This window comes from Mobula hypostoma, chromosome 15, assembly GCF_963921235.1.
Source record: "Mobula hypostoma chromosome 15, sMobHyp1.1, whole genome shotgun sequence".
NCBI classification, from domain to species: domain Eukaryota; kingdom Metazoa; phylum Chordata; class Chondrichthyes; order Myliobatiformes; family Myliobatidae; genus Mobula; species Mobula hypostoma.
Window position 1 is genome coordinate 54,419,081 of NC_086111.1, and position 18,246 is coordinate 54,437,326.

Genomic DNA, 18,246 nt, shown 5'->3' on the forward strand with positions numbered 1-18,246 from the left:
TCCCCACTTGTATATTCCATGGATCTGAGCTGACCTGCCATGCCTATTTTTTCCAGATTATCTTGACCAAGAGAAAGAACGCATTTATTTAAAAGACTATCACTAAGTGCTCACTTATCCTGAGGGATTTTTTCAAATTCACTTGCATATTGTTTAAACCAAATGAATGCTTAAATGATCCATGATCTTAATGAATACCAAAGCAGGTGCAAGGAGACAAATAGACAAATAGTTGAAATAGTTGAAAGCAATTATTTATCATCATGCTTCTCGGTGAAATATGCCTGTCCTAGGGTTGATGACAAGTCCTCCATCAGCAATTGCACACAAATTCATTGCTTTTCTGGTGACCAGTAGCTTTTGAAAGTATTGTTCCTCTGTGAATTCTAAATAATCTCCGCACAGCTATTATATCAGGAATGATTGAGTAAAGAGCACAAAACATTGTTGTTTGATGCTTTAATGTGTTGTATACGAGTTATCATCAAGGATATTGGTGTTTGGGGAACTATTGTACAAATAGTCTGACAAACATTAGACAAATGATTACAAAGTTGCCAAAAGGGTCAATTTCCAAATATTTTGTGTTTTGAAAGCAAAAGCAGATAAATAGCAGAAGAAGTTGAGTTTAAATGCGCTTTATAAAGTTTTTATTTGGTCGTGGAGGTTAAAGGAACCAAACAATCTGTCTGACAATATTAAATCTTAAAATCCAGAGTTGTAAATTCTGAATTGCTTTTACCCTAACATCAAACTTGTAATTTTGAATGTTGAGCCATGCAGCACAACGATCTTCCTGTATAAACCGTCTGCTGACTTTGATCTACTTTTAAAATAATTTTCAGTTTTCCTCTGTCTTTATAAAGGTTGCTTAAGAAGCACAGCTGTATGGAAAATAACATTCTTGTAAATCTAGTGACATGCATCGTGACACTGCAGATGTTTGGAATACCGAATGTACCCAAGCATAAAATCAGATTGTGTTCATTGTATCAGACCTTCAAACGGTAATTAACTACTGAGCTTTGCAATATTATTCAAGCAAGCTTGTGATAAACAACTGGAAAGGTTAATTGCATCCTCACAGAATCTACATACATTAAATTTTAATTCGCCAAGGAATCTTAGCAAAACCTGCTGTGGGAGAGGGGCTAGCCTGATTTGGTTAATAAAATGTATATTTTCAAAGAGTCAACTGCTATAAATTTTCTAATCAGCTTTCACACACACCATATTCTCAAGCAACTAAGCTCTTTGATAAAGGCTTTCAAGCTTAAATAACGAACAGCAGAGGAGATTGCGGAAAGCTGCGTTTATTCAATATTGACCAGAAGCAGTGGAGATAGAAAAACAAGTATTTCTGTAAAATATACAGACTGCAACGATGTTGACTCACGACAAATTTCAGAAAGTTTGATATCTACAGCCATTCAAAATTTGTTTTGAAATAAAATTCACACATTTTGAATTTTAATGAACTACATGAGCTCCCTCTGATTCATTTCCAGAGCAGCAGCTGCTCTGTCATTGTGCTGCATGACTGAATCAAAGGTTTATAATTTGTTGTGATGAGTACTTACTAATCTGTTTCTACCTAATTCTCTAGCTTCATTTCATGAAAGCGACTGCTCTTATTTAATCATTTAATGTAACGTTTCTGTACAAATTGTGACCGCCTTTGCAATGTTTTACCAAGCATACAAAGAGTGGTGGCTACAGCCCAGCTCATCAGTGGAAAAGCCCTCCCCACCATTGAGCACATCGACAAGGAGTGCTGCCACAAGGACGCGGCATCCATCATCAAAGACCCCCACCACCTAGGCCATGCTTTCTTGTCACTGCTGTCATCGGGAAGGAGGTACAGGAGCCTTGGGTTCAGGAACAGTAATTAAACACCAGCAATCAGCTCATGAACCAGCATGGATAACTTCACTCACCTCAGCACTGAACAGATCACTGGAAACAACCCATGGACTCACTTTTAGAGACTCTACAACTTATGTTTTCAGCTTTATTTATCTATTTATCTATTTATTTATTTATTTACTTATTATTTGTTTTTGTTGTATTTAGACAATCTAGCTTCTTTTGCACATTGGTTGCTTGCCTGTCATAAGTGTAGTTTTTCAGTAGTTCTATTTTATTTCTTTGTTCTATTGTGAACCTAGAAGTTGTGTATGTTGACATATACATACCTTGATAATAAATTTACTTTGAACTTTGAAACACAGCTTGAAATTGTCAGGCCACATAAAATCTTCTTCAGTTTTGGTGTAATGAGATAAGTTATCTACCCAAATTTGCACTTGTATTCCAACTTATCAATACTTTTCATGATTAAACTTAAAAAGGCAGAAGTTTCAATAGACAATAGACAATAGGAGCAGGAGTAGGTCATTCAGCCTTTGAGCCAGCACCACCATTCACTGTGATCATGGCTGATCATCCACAATCAGTACCCTTTTCCTGCCTTCTCCCCATATCCCTTCACTCTGCTATCTTTAAGAGCTCTATCTAACTCTTTTTTTGAAAGAATCCAGAGAATTGGCCTCCAATCCTCCTTCAGAATGATTTCTAGGTAAACATATGTATATTCATGAATAGGTGCAGGATAGTTTCTAATGTACTATTAACATCAAGAAAAAGGGTGACTTTTTAAATTAAAGGTGTTATGTCCATGTGCACATAATATATATAATAAAATATACTTAATAGAACAAATCTTTATTCAGTAATATCACAGCAATAAAATTATGGACTGGGAGATTTTCAGGAAGCAACAATGAATGATAAAAAAATTAAGGAAACGATGAGAGTAAATTATGAAAACATTTAGACCAAGATTACAAGAACTACTTCATAAATGAGCAAGAGAACAGTAAACCAAATTTGGGGCCTTTTCTACAAGGAGACATTGTAACGTAGAAAGAAATTACTAAATTACAGAACAACTATTTTGTTTTTGTCTTTACTGCAGAAGACACAATAGATGTAACAGAAATGGAGGAACACCAAGAGCCTAATTACTGGGAAAGTAGTGGATAAAGTAAGGAGGGTAAATCTGGTTGAGCAAGACTCTTCACCCTGTCCCATCCCAGTCTGTCAATTAAAATATCCTCCATCAATGGATTCATGGGACATGACCTCAGAATGGCAAATGAATTAATGATGATCTTCCTAGATTATCAAACAATCACAACAGATGCAAGGATAGAAAATGCACTGTCCACATTTGAATCAGTTTGGCATCTGTTGGCAATCAAAATGCTGAAATTATCAGTATAGGTTTGGGATATAGGACACTTAGAGGATATTATATAATTAGGCAGTCAGTATGGCATGTTGAAGGTGAAACCATGATTAACATATCTAACAAACACCAGGATAGTTAAAAAGAATTTCAGGATGTATATTGTATACATTTCTCTGGCATTAAGTGTACCTTTGAAACCTTTGAATTAGAAGACCAGGAAGTGGTATACCTATATTTTTGAAGATATTTCATAAAACATCATACAAAAAATTATCGTATAAAATAAAGATTCATTGGATTTGAAGTAATGTAATATAGAAGGAATATTGGTTGAAGAACACAGAACAAAAGGTTGGAAGAAAAAAGAACATTTTCATGTTGACGGATTGTTACTTTTGGAATGCGATTGGGACCAGTAGTGGGCCCTCACTATACATTAAGCGTAACAATAACTTAGGCTATGTCCACACTAGACCGGATAACTTTGAAAATGCTGGTTTCACGTAAAAACGATAAGCATCCACACCAGGCATTTTTGAAAATACCTCCGTCCACATTAGAACAGATATTTGGGGGAATCTCCTCCTACTGGGCACGCGCAGGACACACAGAAAACAAGCGAAGAGGAAACGGTATACTTGGTGCGCGTTTGTCCAGTTACAGACTAGAAAAACTTGAACGGAAATTGCCAAACGAAAGACTTGGTGCGCGTTTGTCCAGAAACATTTCCTACAGCCATAGTCTCTTCACCGATGAAAGGAACGACAGCTACAACTAGATACAATAAGGCTTGTTACTGGGCAAAAGTGAAATTTGCTGTTACCTCATTTGTTTGCTTTTAATTTTGCCATGTCTTTGTGTATTATTTTGCTGTATTTAACATGTGCAATGAAACAAGTTACTGGGCAAAAGTGACAATCGCATCTATTGAATGTTTGCACAAGAAATACACTAATAAAGCACTTTGTCAAATGTATAAAACGTCTGCATCAGCATTATCTTGTATTTCCATACAATGTTACATTAGGATGTTACACATCTATTGTCATATATTGTTGTTGTGGTGTTGGAGGTTGCGTTCAAGGAAACAATGAAATGCCGGGCTGCCGCCACCATTTGTTCAGGCACGTCATGACAGCGTTTTTAAAGTTAGCCGGTTACCCTGTACACACTACAACAGCCAACCGGCGTTCTCAGATTTAAACACTCTGGAGAGTGTTTTAGAAAAGCTCTGTTTTCCAGGGAGGAAAATATCGTTTCAGTGTGGACGGAGGGTCAAAACGAAGAGAAAAAGCTTCAGTTACGGATGAAAAGTATCCAGCTTTTCGATGATACACATCTAGGTGGCTAAATGAGCTGTAAAGAGGACGAAGAATCTGCAGGGTAAGTGACTGGAGAAGGTGTTAGCTGCTGGAAGTATAGTTGTTAGCTTTCCGAAGTATAGTAAAATGCATAACTATTACTTTAGGAAGATGAACAGAAAAAGACAATTCGGTTTAATGTGTTTATGTACAAAAGAACCTTGATATGCTGGACCCTTCCTTAGTGACGAATTACATGCCACCCCCCCACCACACTGGGAGAAAGGGTGGGACGATGAAACCGAATTAGTGACCCCTCTGTTGCAACAGCTACGAAATGGCTGAATATGTTGACAAGATGATTGATTCAAGTTTTATATGCAGGTAGGCTTATCTGTGGCAATTTACTAAGAATCAAGTGGTATTTTCTAATAAAATACACATCAGGGGTCTTTATTGAATTGTTATTCAGTTATAGAGGAAACAAGGAAGACACTAAGCATTATAACGGTAAAGTTGTTTCAAGGAATTTTTGGAGCATCTCCATGGGCTGGAATACAACCAGTGCCTCTTCAGGTCTCATCCAAGAGTTGAGGTGCCTGGCAACACTGCTAATTATTAACTGCTGATAAATATCATGATTGGTTTCATGCAAATATTGTGTAAAATTGGTCTCTGCTAACTGGGGTTCAGAACAATAAAACATAACCTTTCCGAGCCAACGATTCTGAGAAGGACTGACTGAAAAGATCCCAAGTAACTGTTTCACTAGCTGGAGGATCTGGAACAATGGGACAAAACCAATTTAAGGATTAAGATGAGGAGGAACCTACTTATATAAGTGTTTGTTATTGAGGGATAGTGCAAAGCACACCAGGCCGCCAGTTTGCAGGATACTCAGCTGAACTTCATTGATAACCCTGCTTGTACAGCACGTGAACTCCTCCCATGTGGGAGTGGCTAACTGAGTGTCAGAGGAATAACACTACAATAAGGATTGTGAAGTCTCTACCACAGGAGGGCACAGATCTAAGTTGCTCGGTACAATCAAGGCCGAGATTAATACATTTTGAGGGAACTGGAGAAATTTGGAATATCATAGCAGAATAGACAAAGCACAAGAACAGTCATGACCTATTGCAGAATGGAAAAGGCTCAAGGGGTCATATCGCCCACTTATTTTTCTATTCCTCTTGCCTTTGTCATGCAGTCAAATGAAAACACTAAAATAAATTGATATTCTTGCTCGTAATAGTAGTTTGATGGAAGGTTGGCAATCTACAATGTGACTCTCTCTAGGGAAGACGCCTAACTGACTCGGACATTCAGTATTGTTCTACTGCAGATTTCCAGCATCTGTATTGCTAGAAGTCTCACACACCCATTGTTTCTTTCTCTCTTCTTCTCTATTTTCATTCCAACCCTCCTTGTTACACCAGAGAGATCAGCTGGGATTAACAAACCTTCCCTGCCCTCTCTCCATTGACATCACCATTTGCTCACCAATCTCCTCCTATCACATACATGGCTATCATTCTCTTTACTCCTCTACATTTTATGCTGCATCAATATACCTAATTTCTAATTTCCCTCAGTTATATCTTGCTCTCAAGATGCTGCATGACCTGCTGAATTTTCCAATGTTTTTTATTTTAGGTTTCCAGCATTTGCAAGTTCTTGTTTGCTCATTAACTCTAAATGCAAGTTGCATTTTTTTCATGTTGGACTGATGACCTGCCTCAGATGCTGTGCAGTGTAATAATTAGAACAAATTGTAACTATTAGATAAGAGGCTTCCAAATTTTTGCAATAGATTTTACACCCCATGGTAAATTAAAAATTTCCATATGCTATTAAAAAGATTAGCATCTTCAAGGGCAGCAGACTTAAGCAGGTTATGTAGTTAATTCAGTGAATGAATTTAAATTAACTTCATTTTCTTTTTTCCAAGTTCTTTGCTGGGTAGGTATTGATATTGTAGTTTTGATTCTATTGGAAAAGTAACTACATAGGATTGGAACTTGACATTTAACTCTGCACAATTGCCTCTGAGATATCATATATTTTACAGTAGGTGTATTGGTTTCATTGATGCCATTGTATGAAATTTAAAACATCTGGTTAGAAATTCAAAGGCTTTACACTAATCTGCTCAGTTTGCTCATCAATAAGCAATTTGTACAACACAAGTGATATAAAAGATAATAAATATGGAAAGTGACAGCTGGAACAATATGTCAGATCAAACTTCAATTAGAAGAAAATAGGTAGAGTCTTCATTAAATACAGAAGGAAACTAGATCTACTCTTTCAAATAAATAAAGCGACACCATTTAATCCAAAGCAACACATATAAAATGCTGGAATAACTCAGCAGGCCAGGCAGCATCTGTGGAAAAGAGTAAACAGTTGAAAGAGGAGAAGCCAAAGTAATAGGTTGGAGGGAGGAGGAGGAAGAAAATCAAAGGTGGTAGGTGATAGGTGAAACTGGGAGAAAGGGAGGGGGTGAAGTAAAGAGCAGGGAATTTGTTTGGTGACAGAGGTAAGGGGCTAGAGAAGGAGGAATCTTAAAGGACAGGACAGAAGACCATAGAAGAAAGGGAAGGAGGGGGAAGCACCAGAGGGAGGTGACGGGCAGGTAAGGTGGAAGAGACAGGAAAGAGACTCCAGCTTTATAGAAAAGATGTGAGTGATTACCATGATTTCACAAAACAGGCAAAACCATTAACACATTTACCGCAAGGTGTTAATGCTATGAATATTTTCCTGCATGAAACGGTTTGAAAACATTTCATTGCACTTTGCAACAATCTGAGTCTGTGAAAGGTGTCATATTAAATGGAAATACTTCTGATACATAGAAAATGAAATTCTAGATATTTAATGGTGATAGTAACACCACTTCTAGACAGCTGTGGACCTTGTTATGCATAGGGATGGATCCTAAATAGATACACTACAATCATTATTTGGCATTTAATATATTCATATGTGCTTACCATAAAATTTTTCATTGATTGTTCACCTAATTCATGAGGTAATGCAAAACATATAGAACTTTCTATGATCTATCTGAATGAAGGTTTCGCAAAGACTCTCACACATTTTTACTGTGAAGATCATTCTAATTGGTTGCATCACCATTGGTATCCGGCAAGGGGTGGGGGAGGCACAGGTTTGAAATAATTTACAGAAGGTTGTAAACACAGTCAGCTCCATCATGGGCACTAGCCTCCCCAGCACACTGGACATCTTCAAGGAGCGATACCTCAATAAGGCAGCATACATCATTAAGGATCCCCCATCACCCAGAACATGCCCTCTTCTCATTGCTACCATCAGGGAGGAGGTACAGAAACCTGAAGGCACACACGCAACAACTCAGGAACAGCTTCTTCGCCTCTGCCATCAGATTTCTGAATGAATGTTGAACCCATGAATATTAACTCACTACTTTATGCATTTCCTATTTAATTTAACTTTTTAATATATACAGTGTACTGTATATTGACATGATTTCGTAATATTATACCACAAGTTGGAAATACGTGGAATGGAATTTTCTCTGCCTCATTGCTGTTTTCATCATAAAGGATAAAATCATTTCTTTAGTGGTATATAATGCTACCACGGTGAACTCCATCGAGTTCTCTGAAGAAAAATCTGTGGGAAAGTGGGTGCGCAGCCAGTACTAGGCTTCTTTTCACAGTGATTTGTTTAATGTACAATTACAGGACTGTCCGAGGTCATACAACATATGATGGTTCCTGCAAAATTCAGCAGTAGAGTTAGGCAGATCCAAAAATAATGGGCCATACAATTTGTTCTCACCTCAGGAATAAAATTCTGAGAGTTTTCTGTTATGATCTGTAAATGGTGAACTGTCCCTGCCCTAAAAGCAATTATACAAATACAGTACTTTTTGCTTAAAGAAGAGCTGAATTCAGGAAATTCATAGTCCACATGGTTAACACCACACTCAAAACAACCACACTAATCTGAGCTCTTTCACAGGAAAAGATCTTCAGAAAAAAATACTTCAAGGGATCCTAACACCGAACACGATTTCTCTATCAGATAAGTTTATGATTCAGTGCACTTGATCCACCAGGCACTGTGACACAACAACTGCAAATAAATAAGGAATTCCCACAGATGTCGAGGTCTCTGCATCTCAAATCAACAGTTAATGCAGGTGGGAGAGTCTCTGCAGGCAAGGATAATGTAGCTTCCCCTACTGGTGATGCCCCATGGAGAGCTGGAGAGAGAGGACAGAAGTTGAGGACATGGACGGTGATTGTCAGTGAACCAAAGGCTCCTGAATACCATTACAGTGATCAGATCACCTTGATGGATGAACAGCAATAAAGGATTTGGATGTACGTATTTCTCTGCCTTGCACCTTACTATGGAGAAAATGGCGATGATGGGTAACACAGTAAAGAATATTGGCATAACTGTAAGAGTTGGCATGGGAACTACAATGCAAGAATGGTCAGAATAACATGGTCTTGGAGTACTAAAAGTTGAAGATAGGCTTCTTCAATCTTGTATCTGTGCAAAGTTTTGTTCATATGTCATATATTGGGACTCTTTCTAGTGTTAACCCACAAACTGATTCTTCACCTTAATAATAATCCTGCAGTACATAAGCCACAGCACTTTGGAATTAGAAATTAGTTCAGAAAATGCACTGCTGTGCTGTGGATAAGGTGTGACTGCCTGCCTTTGGCTACTGTTCACAGAGCAAAGAAGAACCCATGGCTTGGCCTTGAGTGAGTAGGGGCTGATGTTGAGTGGTCTGAGAGGAATAATGTGGCTACTCAGTGCTGATAAACATGGCTGAGGGCTGCATGTTAATGATTATGCCATATTAATGGAGTTTTACTACGGTCCTTTCGTTGAAAAACTTTACTCTAAAATCAATTGATATATAGCATTATATAAATGTATCAGCTTATTTGTAAGACAAAAGAGCTACTTAATTAAACACGTTTCTGTTAAGCAAGATAAATATTCCTTCGAACAACACACACGAAATTCTGGGGGAACTCAGCGGGCCAGGCAGCATTTGGGAAAAGAGTACAGTCGACGTTTAGGGCTGAAACCCGGGTCCTGCCTGCTGTTCGGATTTCCGGCATCTGCAGATTTTCTCTTGTTTTAAATATTCCTTCAAACCAGAAGTTACTCAATTCACTTTTCCATAGTGAGAGGTGTATAAAATTGTACTCAGAGGGACATGGATTTTTTTTGGGAAGTACAGCAGGGTAACAGGCCCTTCTGGCCTAATGAGCTTGCGCCGCCCAGTTACACCCATGTGACCAATTAACCCGCTAACCTGCATGTCCTTTGAATGTGGGAAGAAACTGGAGCACCCAGGGGAAACCAATGCGGTCACGGGGAGAATGTACAAACTCCTTACAGACAGCAGCAGAATTAAAGCTAGTTTACAGGTGGCGTAATAGCATTACGCTAACCGTGCTGCCCCACAGTGAATATTTTCCAAGCTCCATATTTGCAGAAAGCTTTTGATGTATTACAGTGTACCCAAAGTAATTAATGTGACAGGCCTTCTTTGCCAAGGCAAAGAAAAGAATTCAAGGTAATTATCACATTTCCACCATTGCTTTAATTACCATTGTTTGTCACTTGGAAGTGAAAAGTCAAAGTCTCTTCCACTGTCCATGAAAACATAATCCATGTTTTCTTTTGTTGCATTCTATAGACTACTGCTTGTTTCCTTGATGTAAAGACTAGCAGGAATTATTCTACTTTCACTCCAGAATTACAAATGTGACTTATTTTCTGCTAAGAGAAAAGAATTCATTATATGCAAATGTCAGGTCTATTTGACACAAGAGACTGCCTTTTATATTCTTCTACCTTCAAGTAATAAGTGATAGCGATACTTTTGTCTATTTTGAAAGCCTGGGGTTTGAAATAGCTTCTGGTTACATACATATGCCAGTGTTTTAAATATTAATACAAATATGGCTGATGGGAACACAGCAGAAAATAACTCATCACTGCTTAGCTACTTCTGACGATGGAGGAACGGGCAGGTATCCTGGCAAAGGTCAAACATCCTTACAGACATTTTAGTTTATGAAAGAGCTTATCTCAATGAATTCCCTTAGCTCCCATTGGATCTATCATGTCAATTAATGCAGGAGAGCAACAGTAGCACAATGCTCAGGTTACTGGGCCAGCAATCCAGAGGCCTGAACAAAAGATCAAATTCATACTGGATGGGAATTTAAATTCAGTTGATTAATACAAAAGTTGATACTTGCACTAATGCCCACAGAAGAAAAAAAAATTATCATAAAAACACTGAGGTCCTGTCTAGCTACACAACTAGCTAAACTGTTCCAATGCAATAAGAGCACCAGTATCTATCCAAGAATGTGGCAGAATGCCCACCTATCTCCTACTCACAAAAAAAACCCGTACTAATGCGGCCTAGCACTTAATCGTTCTAGTCACATCAGCAAATTCCTGACAGATGCATCAGGCAGCTCTTATTCACCATTTGCATGATCACTGATGCTGAAATTGGGTTTTCCCAGAAGCATGCAAATTCACAATCTCATTTCAGCCTTAGTACAAACGTGGACATGACTTGTTCAAACATATATTCCAGATGCATGGTATGGCTGCATTTAACTGAGTTCTGCTTTGGGTAGCCCAAGTAATGTTAAAATCAAGGAGATAAATGTTTCATTGATTGGAATCATATCTATCAGAAAGGAACACCTGTTTGGCTCCTGGAGATCAATGCACTTACTTACAGGACAATAGCTACAGGAGCTATCAGGGCTGTGTCCTTAGCACATGCATCTTAAGATGTTTCCCTGCTTTATCAGGCCTTAAATGAATATTATGCAATGTATGATTCCACTTGCTGCGCCTGTGATTGAGGTAGCCTATGCTTGTATGTATTAAGACATGAACACTGAGGCATAGGCCAAGATGTGGAAATTAACATTCACACATCATGAGTGTTAGACAATAATCATCTTACAAAAAACAGATTGTCTAACCACCTCCCCCAGTGAGAGAAAAGCATTATGGGTCAAACGGATCATTAAAATGGTTGTAGAAGAGTAGAGTGATCTGGGTTCAGTGACTCAGCTCCTGAATTCCCCAAACCTTCTACCATCGACAGTCAATGGCAGGATTGTGACAGAATAATCTGTACTTGATGCACTAGCAATTACTCCAAAAGATTGGAAGTAGAGTAAATACTGAAAGGCTTTTATTAACAGTAAAATGGATCCACGTCCATGCTGAATATCTGTCCTGGACTGAGGGAGGAACAGTGGCGCAATCGTCTTTATTCGGGGCTCTGTGGGAGGAGCCAAGGAGCAGTCAGCAGAGGGGCGTGTCCAGGCAGGTAACCCAGTTACAACCTATATACATGGTTTACCACAGGACTTGCCTGGGTAAGCATGGTTCCCAAATGTTACTTCAGAAGCTTAATATCAGCCAGGATAAACTTACCCATTTAACCCATAACCAAACTATCCCTCTAAGTATTCACTCCATCCACCACAGTAATAACTGGGCATATTCTGTACCACTACTGACTAGTGATAGAGCTTCTTAACTTGGAGATTTACTGAAGTTACTATACTAGCAAAAGAGAAACCCTAAAGGCATCAGCAGAGCAGCATTGCAGATCTGTTCAAGCCAACATCTCACTACCAACTTTCAAAAATTTACAATAAATACACTGATATTTGTCAGTGCTTTTCTTGTAGTTAACTGATGTGAGTACTCAGACAAAATAAAAATAGAAATCCCGTAAAATGCATTAAAAAAGGCCCATTACTTTTTCACGTCACGTGTCAGGGAAGCTATTGCACTGTGTTGAAATGATATATTAATTCTTCAACTCAACATCAAAAGCAAATAAAAATTGAAAGTGCTGTAAATCCTCAGTAGGTCACAGAGTGTCTGTGGAGAGGGATACAGAATTAACATTCTAGACCTACAAACATCAACTTTTTCTCCCCCATAGATGCTGTCAGACTTACTAAGTAACTTGTTTTTATTTCAAATTTCCAGCATCTAGTCTTTTAAATTTTAAAAATCAATATTGTTTTAATATCCACAATATCTACAAGTAAAGCATTGACCAATATCAGCATTATTTCAAAATATTTGTTATGTTTGAGCTTTAAAGTTTAAATCTTAGGTATTTAAGAGGCACAGTAAGATGAATCTGAATTGGCAAGTTTAATTCTGCTACATCTGTATTAAATCCCATCAAAGCAAAATGAATAAAGAAAGATCAAGACTATCGTGCCACTGTTCATTTTGCATTTTAATTTCAAAATGCGAACTACTCGGGATCAAACTTCACAGCTTAAGCATTGAGCAAATCATTAGTAAAGCTGAATCAGTCATCTTCAAAATCTGGATAATAGTTAGCAATTTTATAAACTGAACTCAGTATGCTGTGCAACTACAAGAAATGTTCTCTAAGTTGTCCATAAACATATTCTGAAAAATACGTGGCAAGACTGCCATCTGACAGTCTTATGTATTTAATTCCCATATACCACACACGAAATATATAAATCTCCTGCAATTAACCACTAATTATCTCTGCAGTTCTGTAATAATTACGTTACCAAATCCTTTAATACCCCTCTCCGAAAGTCTGGACGCATGCCTTCTTTACCTTTGCCAATTTCCTTATCACAGAACTCCACAAAGGATTAAAACATCTATGAAAATCGCAGCATAATTTCAATTGTATTTATTACATTAGGTATGTGTTTCTGTTTGATCTTGCCAATAAATATGTACAAGATTGCTTGGTGTCAGAATTTCCTGACCAAAAAGCAAACCAATGATAGTATCAACTTTAACAAAATAAACTAACATTCCAGCAGTTTAATGGATGACTGATCCACGAATTTCTGTAATTTCCATCACCTTCAATGACTTTACAAACAGTAACACTTTTCCCTCCATTCTCCCTTCAGCATTCCTAAAGGACATCTCCCTTCATGAGTTGCTGGTCTTCCCTTCCACCTAAAAACAATTGTTCCCCTTCTTATGGCACTTTCCCATGGAAGATGCAAGATAATGACTTTTTACTTATTCTCTTCTCACCATTGAGGCATTCATAGTCCTTCTAGATGAAATAGTAATTGACGTGCACTTGTTTCAATCTGGTGCACTGTGTCTGGCATATATCATGCTGTCTCCGCAACATGGGAGAAACCATATGTATACTGGATAATTGCTTTGGTCCATAGGAGCAGCTCAAGGCTTCCTGTTGCCTGTCGCTCTAATCCTTCATTCCACTCCCACTTTGACTTCTCTGTCCGTGAGTTTGTAACTGTGCTCACGAAACCCAATGTAAGCTGACGCAATAGCATCTCATCTTCCATCTGGGCATGTTGTTGCCTTTCAGGTTCAATACCCAGTACAGAAATTCCAGGTGATTTGCTTTCTCTGCGTGTATCAGAACCACTCAGTTCTGCTGGTGGTCATCCATTTGTAATATTAACTCAATTTTACTCTCTCCACTAGTATAACTCCAATTTACAGGACATTTACTATCATGGAATATTTCTCAGATTTCACATTCCTGTATTCATTAATTCTCTTATTAACCTTTCAATCAAATAACTTCAACTCCTTATCTCCACAAGCCAGGCCTCCAACTATCTGGAATTGTCCTTGGACCTATCCTTATGCACCCATTATTCCCTTTCCAGCAAATTAAAACTAACTTGTTTTCCTCTCTTCCCAGTTCTGACGAAGATTCTTCCACTTGAAATACTAACTCTGATTCTCTTTCCTCAGGTGCCTGTATCTTGACTTGCTGAGCGCTTCCAGCATTTTCACATTTCCAGCATGTGTAGCTTTTCAATATTGAATTATCTCTAGCCTCCCAGACAACCTCAACCCACCGCAATCTGCCTATAGCCAAAACAGGTCAATGGCATACAACATCTCCCTGGCCTTGTACCCATCTCAGGAGCATCTGGACAGTTAAAGTCACATAAGTTAGACTATTGTTTACTGACTACAGCTCAACTTTCAATGCTATGATTCCAAGGAAACTCATCTCCAGACTCTTAGACCTGGGACTCAACATATCTCTTTGCAATGGGCCTCAATCTGTAAGGATAGGCAGCAGAATCTCCACCAGAATTATTCCTAACATTGGTACCCCATGAGGTTGCATCCTCAGCCCTTACTCTACTCCCTGTGCACTCATAACTCTGTGGCTATATGCTGCTCCAACTCCATCCACAGGACTGCAAATAATAGGACCGTTAGTGGGCTGAATCTCAAATAACGCTGAGTCAGAGTACAGGAAGGTGACAGAGAGCTTAGTTTTATGATGTCATGACAACAACCTTTCCTTCAAAGTCAACAAAGCATAAGAGCTGGTCATTGACTTCAGGAAGGGGAAGGGGAAGGGGAGAGGGAGAGGGGAGGGGAAGGGGAGAGAGAGGGGAGGGGAAGGGGAGAGAGAGGGGAGGGGAAGGGGAGAGGGAGAGAGGGGAGGGGGAAGGGGAGAGGGAGAGAGGGGAGGGGAGAGGGAGAGAGGGGAGGGGAGAGGGGAGGGGAGGGGGAGGGGAGAGGAGGGGAGAGGGGAGAGGGGAGGGGGGAGGGGGAGAGGGGAGAGGGGAGGGGGAGAGGGGAGAGGGGAGAGGGGAGGGGAGAGGGGGGAGAGGGGAGGGAGAGAGGGGAGGGGGAGAGGGGAGGGGGAGGGGGAGAGGGGAGGGGAGGGGGAGGGGGAGGGGGAGTGGGGAGCGTGGGAAGAGGGTGAGGGGGTGGGGATGGGAAGAAGGGGAGAGGGGAAGGGGAGGTGAAGGGAGAGGATAAACAAGACCGTTCATTATTGAAGGATGGAGCACCAACACAAGTCAGATATTATTGTACAGATCACAATAAATCAGAAAAAAGCTTTGTAACCACGTATCCATTTGTAACATTTTATTAAATGTTGCATTAAACTTTACTTCAACAAAGATCATGTTAAATTATGTAGGAAAGAGTGCCACACCATTATTGGTACGCAGTGTACAGTTCTTTATTAATCTCTAAAGTATTCAAACAGATGAGCATTGAGTTGATTGTGTTACATTTTCCAACTCAATCGATATTCTCAGTACATTACCATTGTGTGGCCAGCCTTAAAATAACAAATATTTAAATATGAGACATATTTTATAAAGACTAAAATGAAGCAGACTGATCAACTTACCTCTTTGTTGTTCCTGTCTGCTTGCACTAAAGTGTTATTTAAGCAAGGTTCCACATAATGAAGCTCTTCATTGTACTGAGAAAGAAAATGTAATACAAGATATCTTTCAAAAAAAAATCCCCTGTTCATGACCTTACATGACTAGTGTAACTAATATAGTCTATATAAACAGCTTATAATGAAAATATCAGTGTTTTATAATTACGAATATGTTAAACTATTTTTCATGTTTTACACCGGCCTTCACAGCTGTTACAATCTTTGGTAATTTTCATTTGCTCAAATGGAATAGGTTTTTTTAAAATTTATCTTGTTATGACTGAAAAGTGTAGTTACATTGGAATTTAGATAAATATTCTTTGTTCAAAATTTTTCATGCTCAGATATTTTTTTCCTTTCAGTGCCATTTAGATTTTGATTTTGAGAGGCCTGAACTAAATTGAGTCATTAAGTCTTTCCAGGTCTTTTCTGCAAAATTTGCAATTTGCAAAACTTGTTTCTTGTCCTCTGTGTATTGGAAGCACATCTATGTGGAGGCCATTGGATCTGCTCAGTAATCAAATGGTAGCAGTGCCTACTTTGATTACAGATTTACTAAAGAGTTGTATACAAGAGATCTGTAGGTAGTGCAGCACACTTACACTGACGATCAGAGACTTGCTCATCTTTTGCTGCCATTGCCAATCCATCACCCAATCATTTCTCCGACCCCACTTAACCCTAACCAATTAACCTCTCTAACACACTATAACACACTCTCCAGCTCCAGTTCTATTCTCATTCTCATAACACATTCCTGCCCCCCTCCCCCCGCATCAACATCTATCTATGACCCATCCCCTTTCAAACAGTCCCAGGTGCCCACTCAATCAACCCTAAACTACCACCTAAACTTGCAACACGATCAGCAGACTATCAGTCCAATTTCATCCACAGGTAGGCTCTTTATATGTGTGCAAGAACTCTGAACTAGACCTGACATCTTGACCTACATGCATGAACAAATATTGCTACCGAGAAAACTGTCACGGATCCTCACCTTGTTCATTTCTAAAAGTTTAAGGATTTCCCGGCAAATATTCTGCCACTATTTTATAATGATCTTATTACTTCATTTTTTAAACCTCTGCTAATAAGGTTAGTAAGTGATAGCCATGCTAGCTTAGCTATTCCGTGGATAATTTTAATACTATCAGATGACTGGATTGTAGCTGCTTCCTGTACCCATGCTGAGCTTGTCAACTTCATAAACTTTGCTTCCATCTTCCAGCTTGCCCTCAAATTTACCTGGTCCATTTCCACATCTCCCTCCCCTTTCCCTGTCTCTATCTCTGGAGTGAGTTTATCTACTGTATATCTTTTACAAACCCACTGATTCTCACAGCTACCTGAACTACACCTCTATCCACCCTGTCACTTTTAAAAAACACCATCTCCTTCTCCCAGTTCCTCCATGTTCACCTCATCTGCTCTCACAATGAGGTTTTTCATTCTAGAACTAATGAGATGTCCCTCCTTCTTCAAAGAAAGGGGATTTCCTTCCCCCATCATCAATGCTGTCCTCACCCACATCTTTTCCATTTTGCACATGTCTGTTCCTCTTGTCCTCATCTACCATCGTTCTGCATACAGCACACAATTCTCTGTAACTTCTGCCATCTCCAACTGGATCCCACCACCAAACACATCTTTCCCTCCCTCTCACTTTCTGCTTTCTGCAGGGATCACTTTCTATGTGATTCCCTTGTCCATTCATCCCTCCCCACTAATCTCCCTTCTGGTACTTATTCTTGCAAGCAGAACAAGTACCACTCCTGCCCCTACACATCCTCCCTCATTACCGTTCAGGGCCTCAAATAATCCTTCCAGCTGAGACAACACTTCACCTGTAAGTCTGTTGGGGTCACCTACTGTACCCAGTGCTTCTGGTGTGGCCTCCCGTATATCAGTGAGACCCAACGTAAATTGGGAGACCACTTCAGCAAGCACCTATGCTCCATCCTCCAGAAGAAGCAGGATCTCACAGTGGCCATGCACTTCAATTCTACTTCCCATTTCCATTCCCGTTCTGACATGTCAATCCATGCTCTCCTCTACTGCTGCAATGAAGCCACATTCAGGTTAGAGGAGCAATGTCTTAATTTCCATCTGGGTAGCCTCTAACCTGATGACATGAACATCGATTTCTTGAACTTCTGATAATTGTCCACCCTTTCACCATTCCCATTCCTGTTTCCCTCTCTCACCTCATCTCCTTAACTGCCCATCACCTCCCTCTGGTGCTCCTCCCTCTTCCCTTTCTTCAATGGTCTTCTACCCTGTCCTATCAGATCCCCCTTCTTCAGCTCTGTATCTCTTTCATCTGTCAGTTTCCCCGCTCTTTATGTCACCCCTCCCTCTCTCCACCTATCACCTACCACCATGTATTTCTTCCTCCCTCCCCCCGCATTCTT

General features: G+C 39.4%; 1 protein-coding gene across 8 annotated transcripts in view; it reads right to left on the reverse strand.

Annotated features, from left to right (window-relative positions):
- Window positions 1-18,246, reverse strand: part of cacna2d3a (calcium channel, voltage-dependent, alpha 2/delta subunit 3a) — an 892,602-nt gene that overhangs the window by 394,872 nt on the left and 479,484 nt on the right. For all 8 annotated transcript variants that reach the window (XR_010020451.1, XM_063068081.1, XM_063068079.1 and 5 more), the window contains one exon: window positions 15,794-15,868. Coding sequence is in view for 7 of the 8 variants with exons in the window: in XM_063068081.1 (XP_062924151.1) it covers window positions 15,794-15,868 (75 nt within the window). In the remaining variant the exon portion in view is untranslated. The remainder of the gene's footprint in view (window positions 1-15,793; window positions 15,869-18,246) is intronic.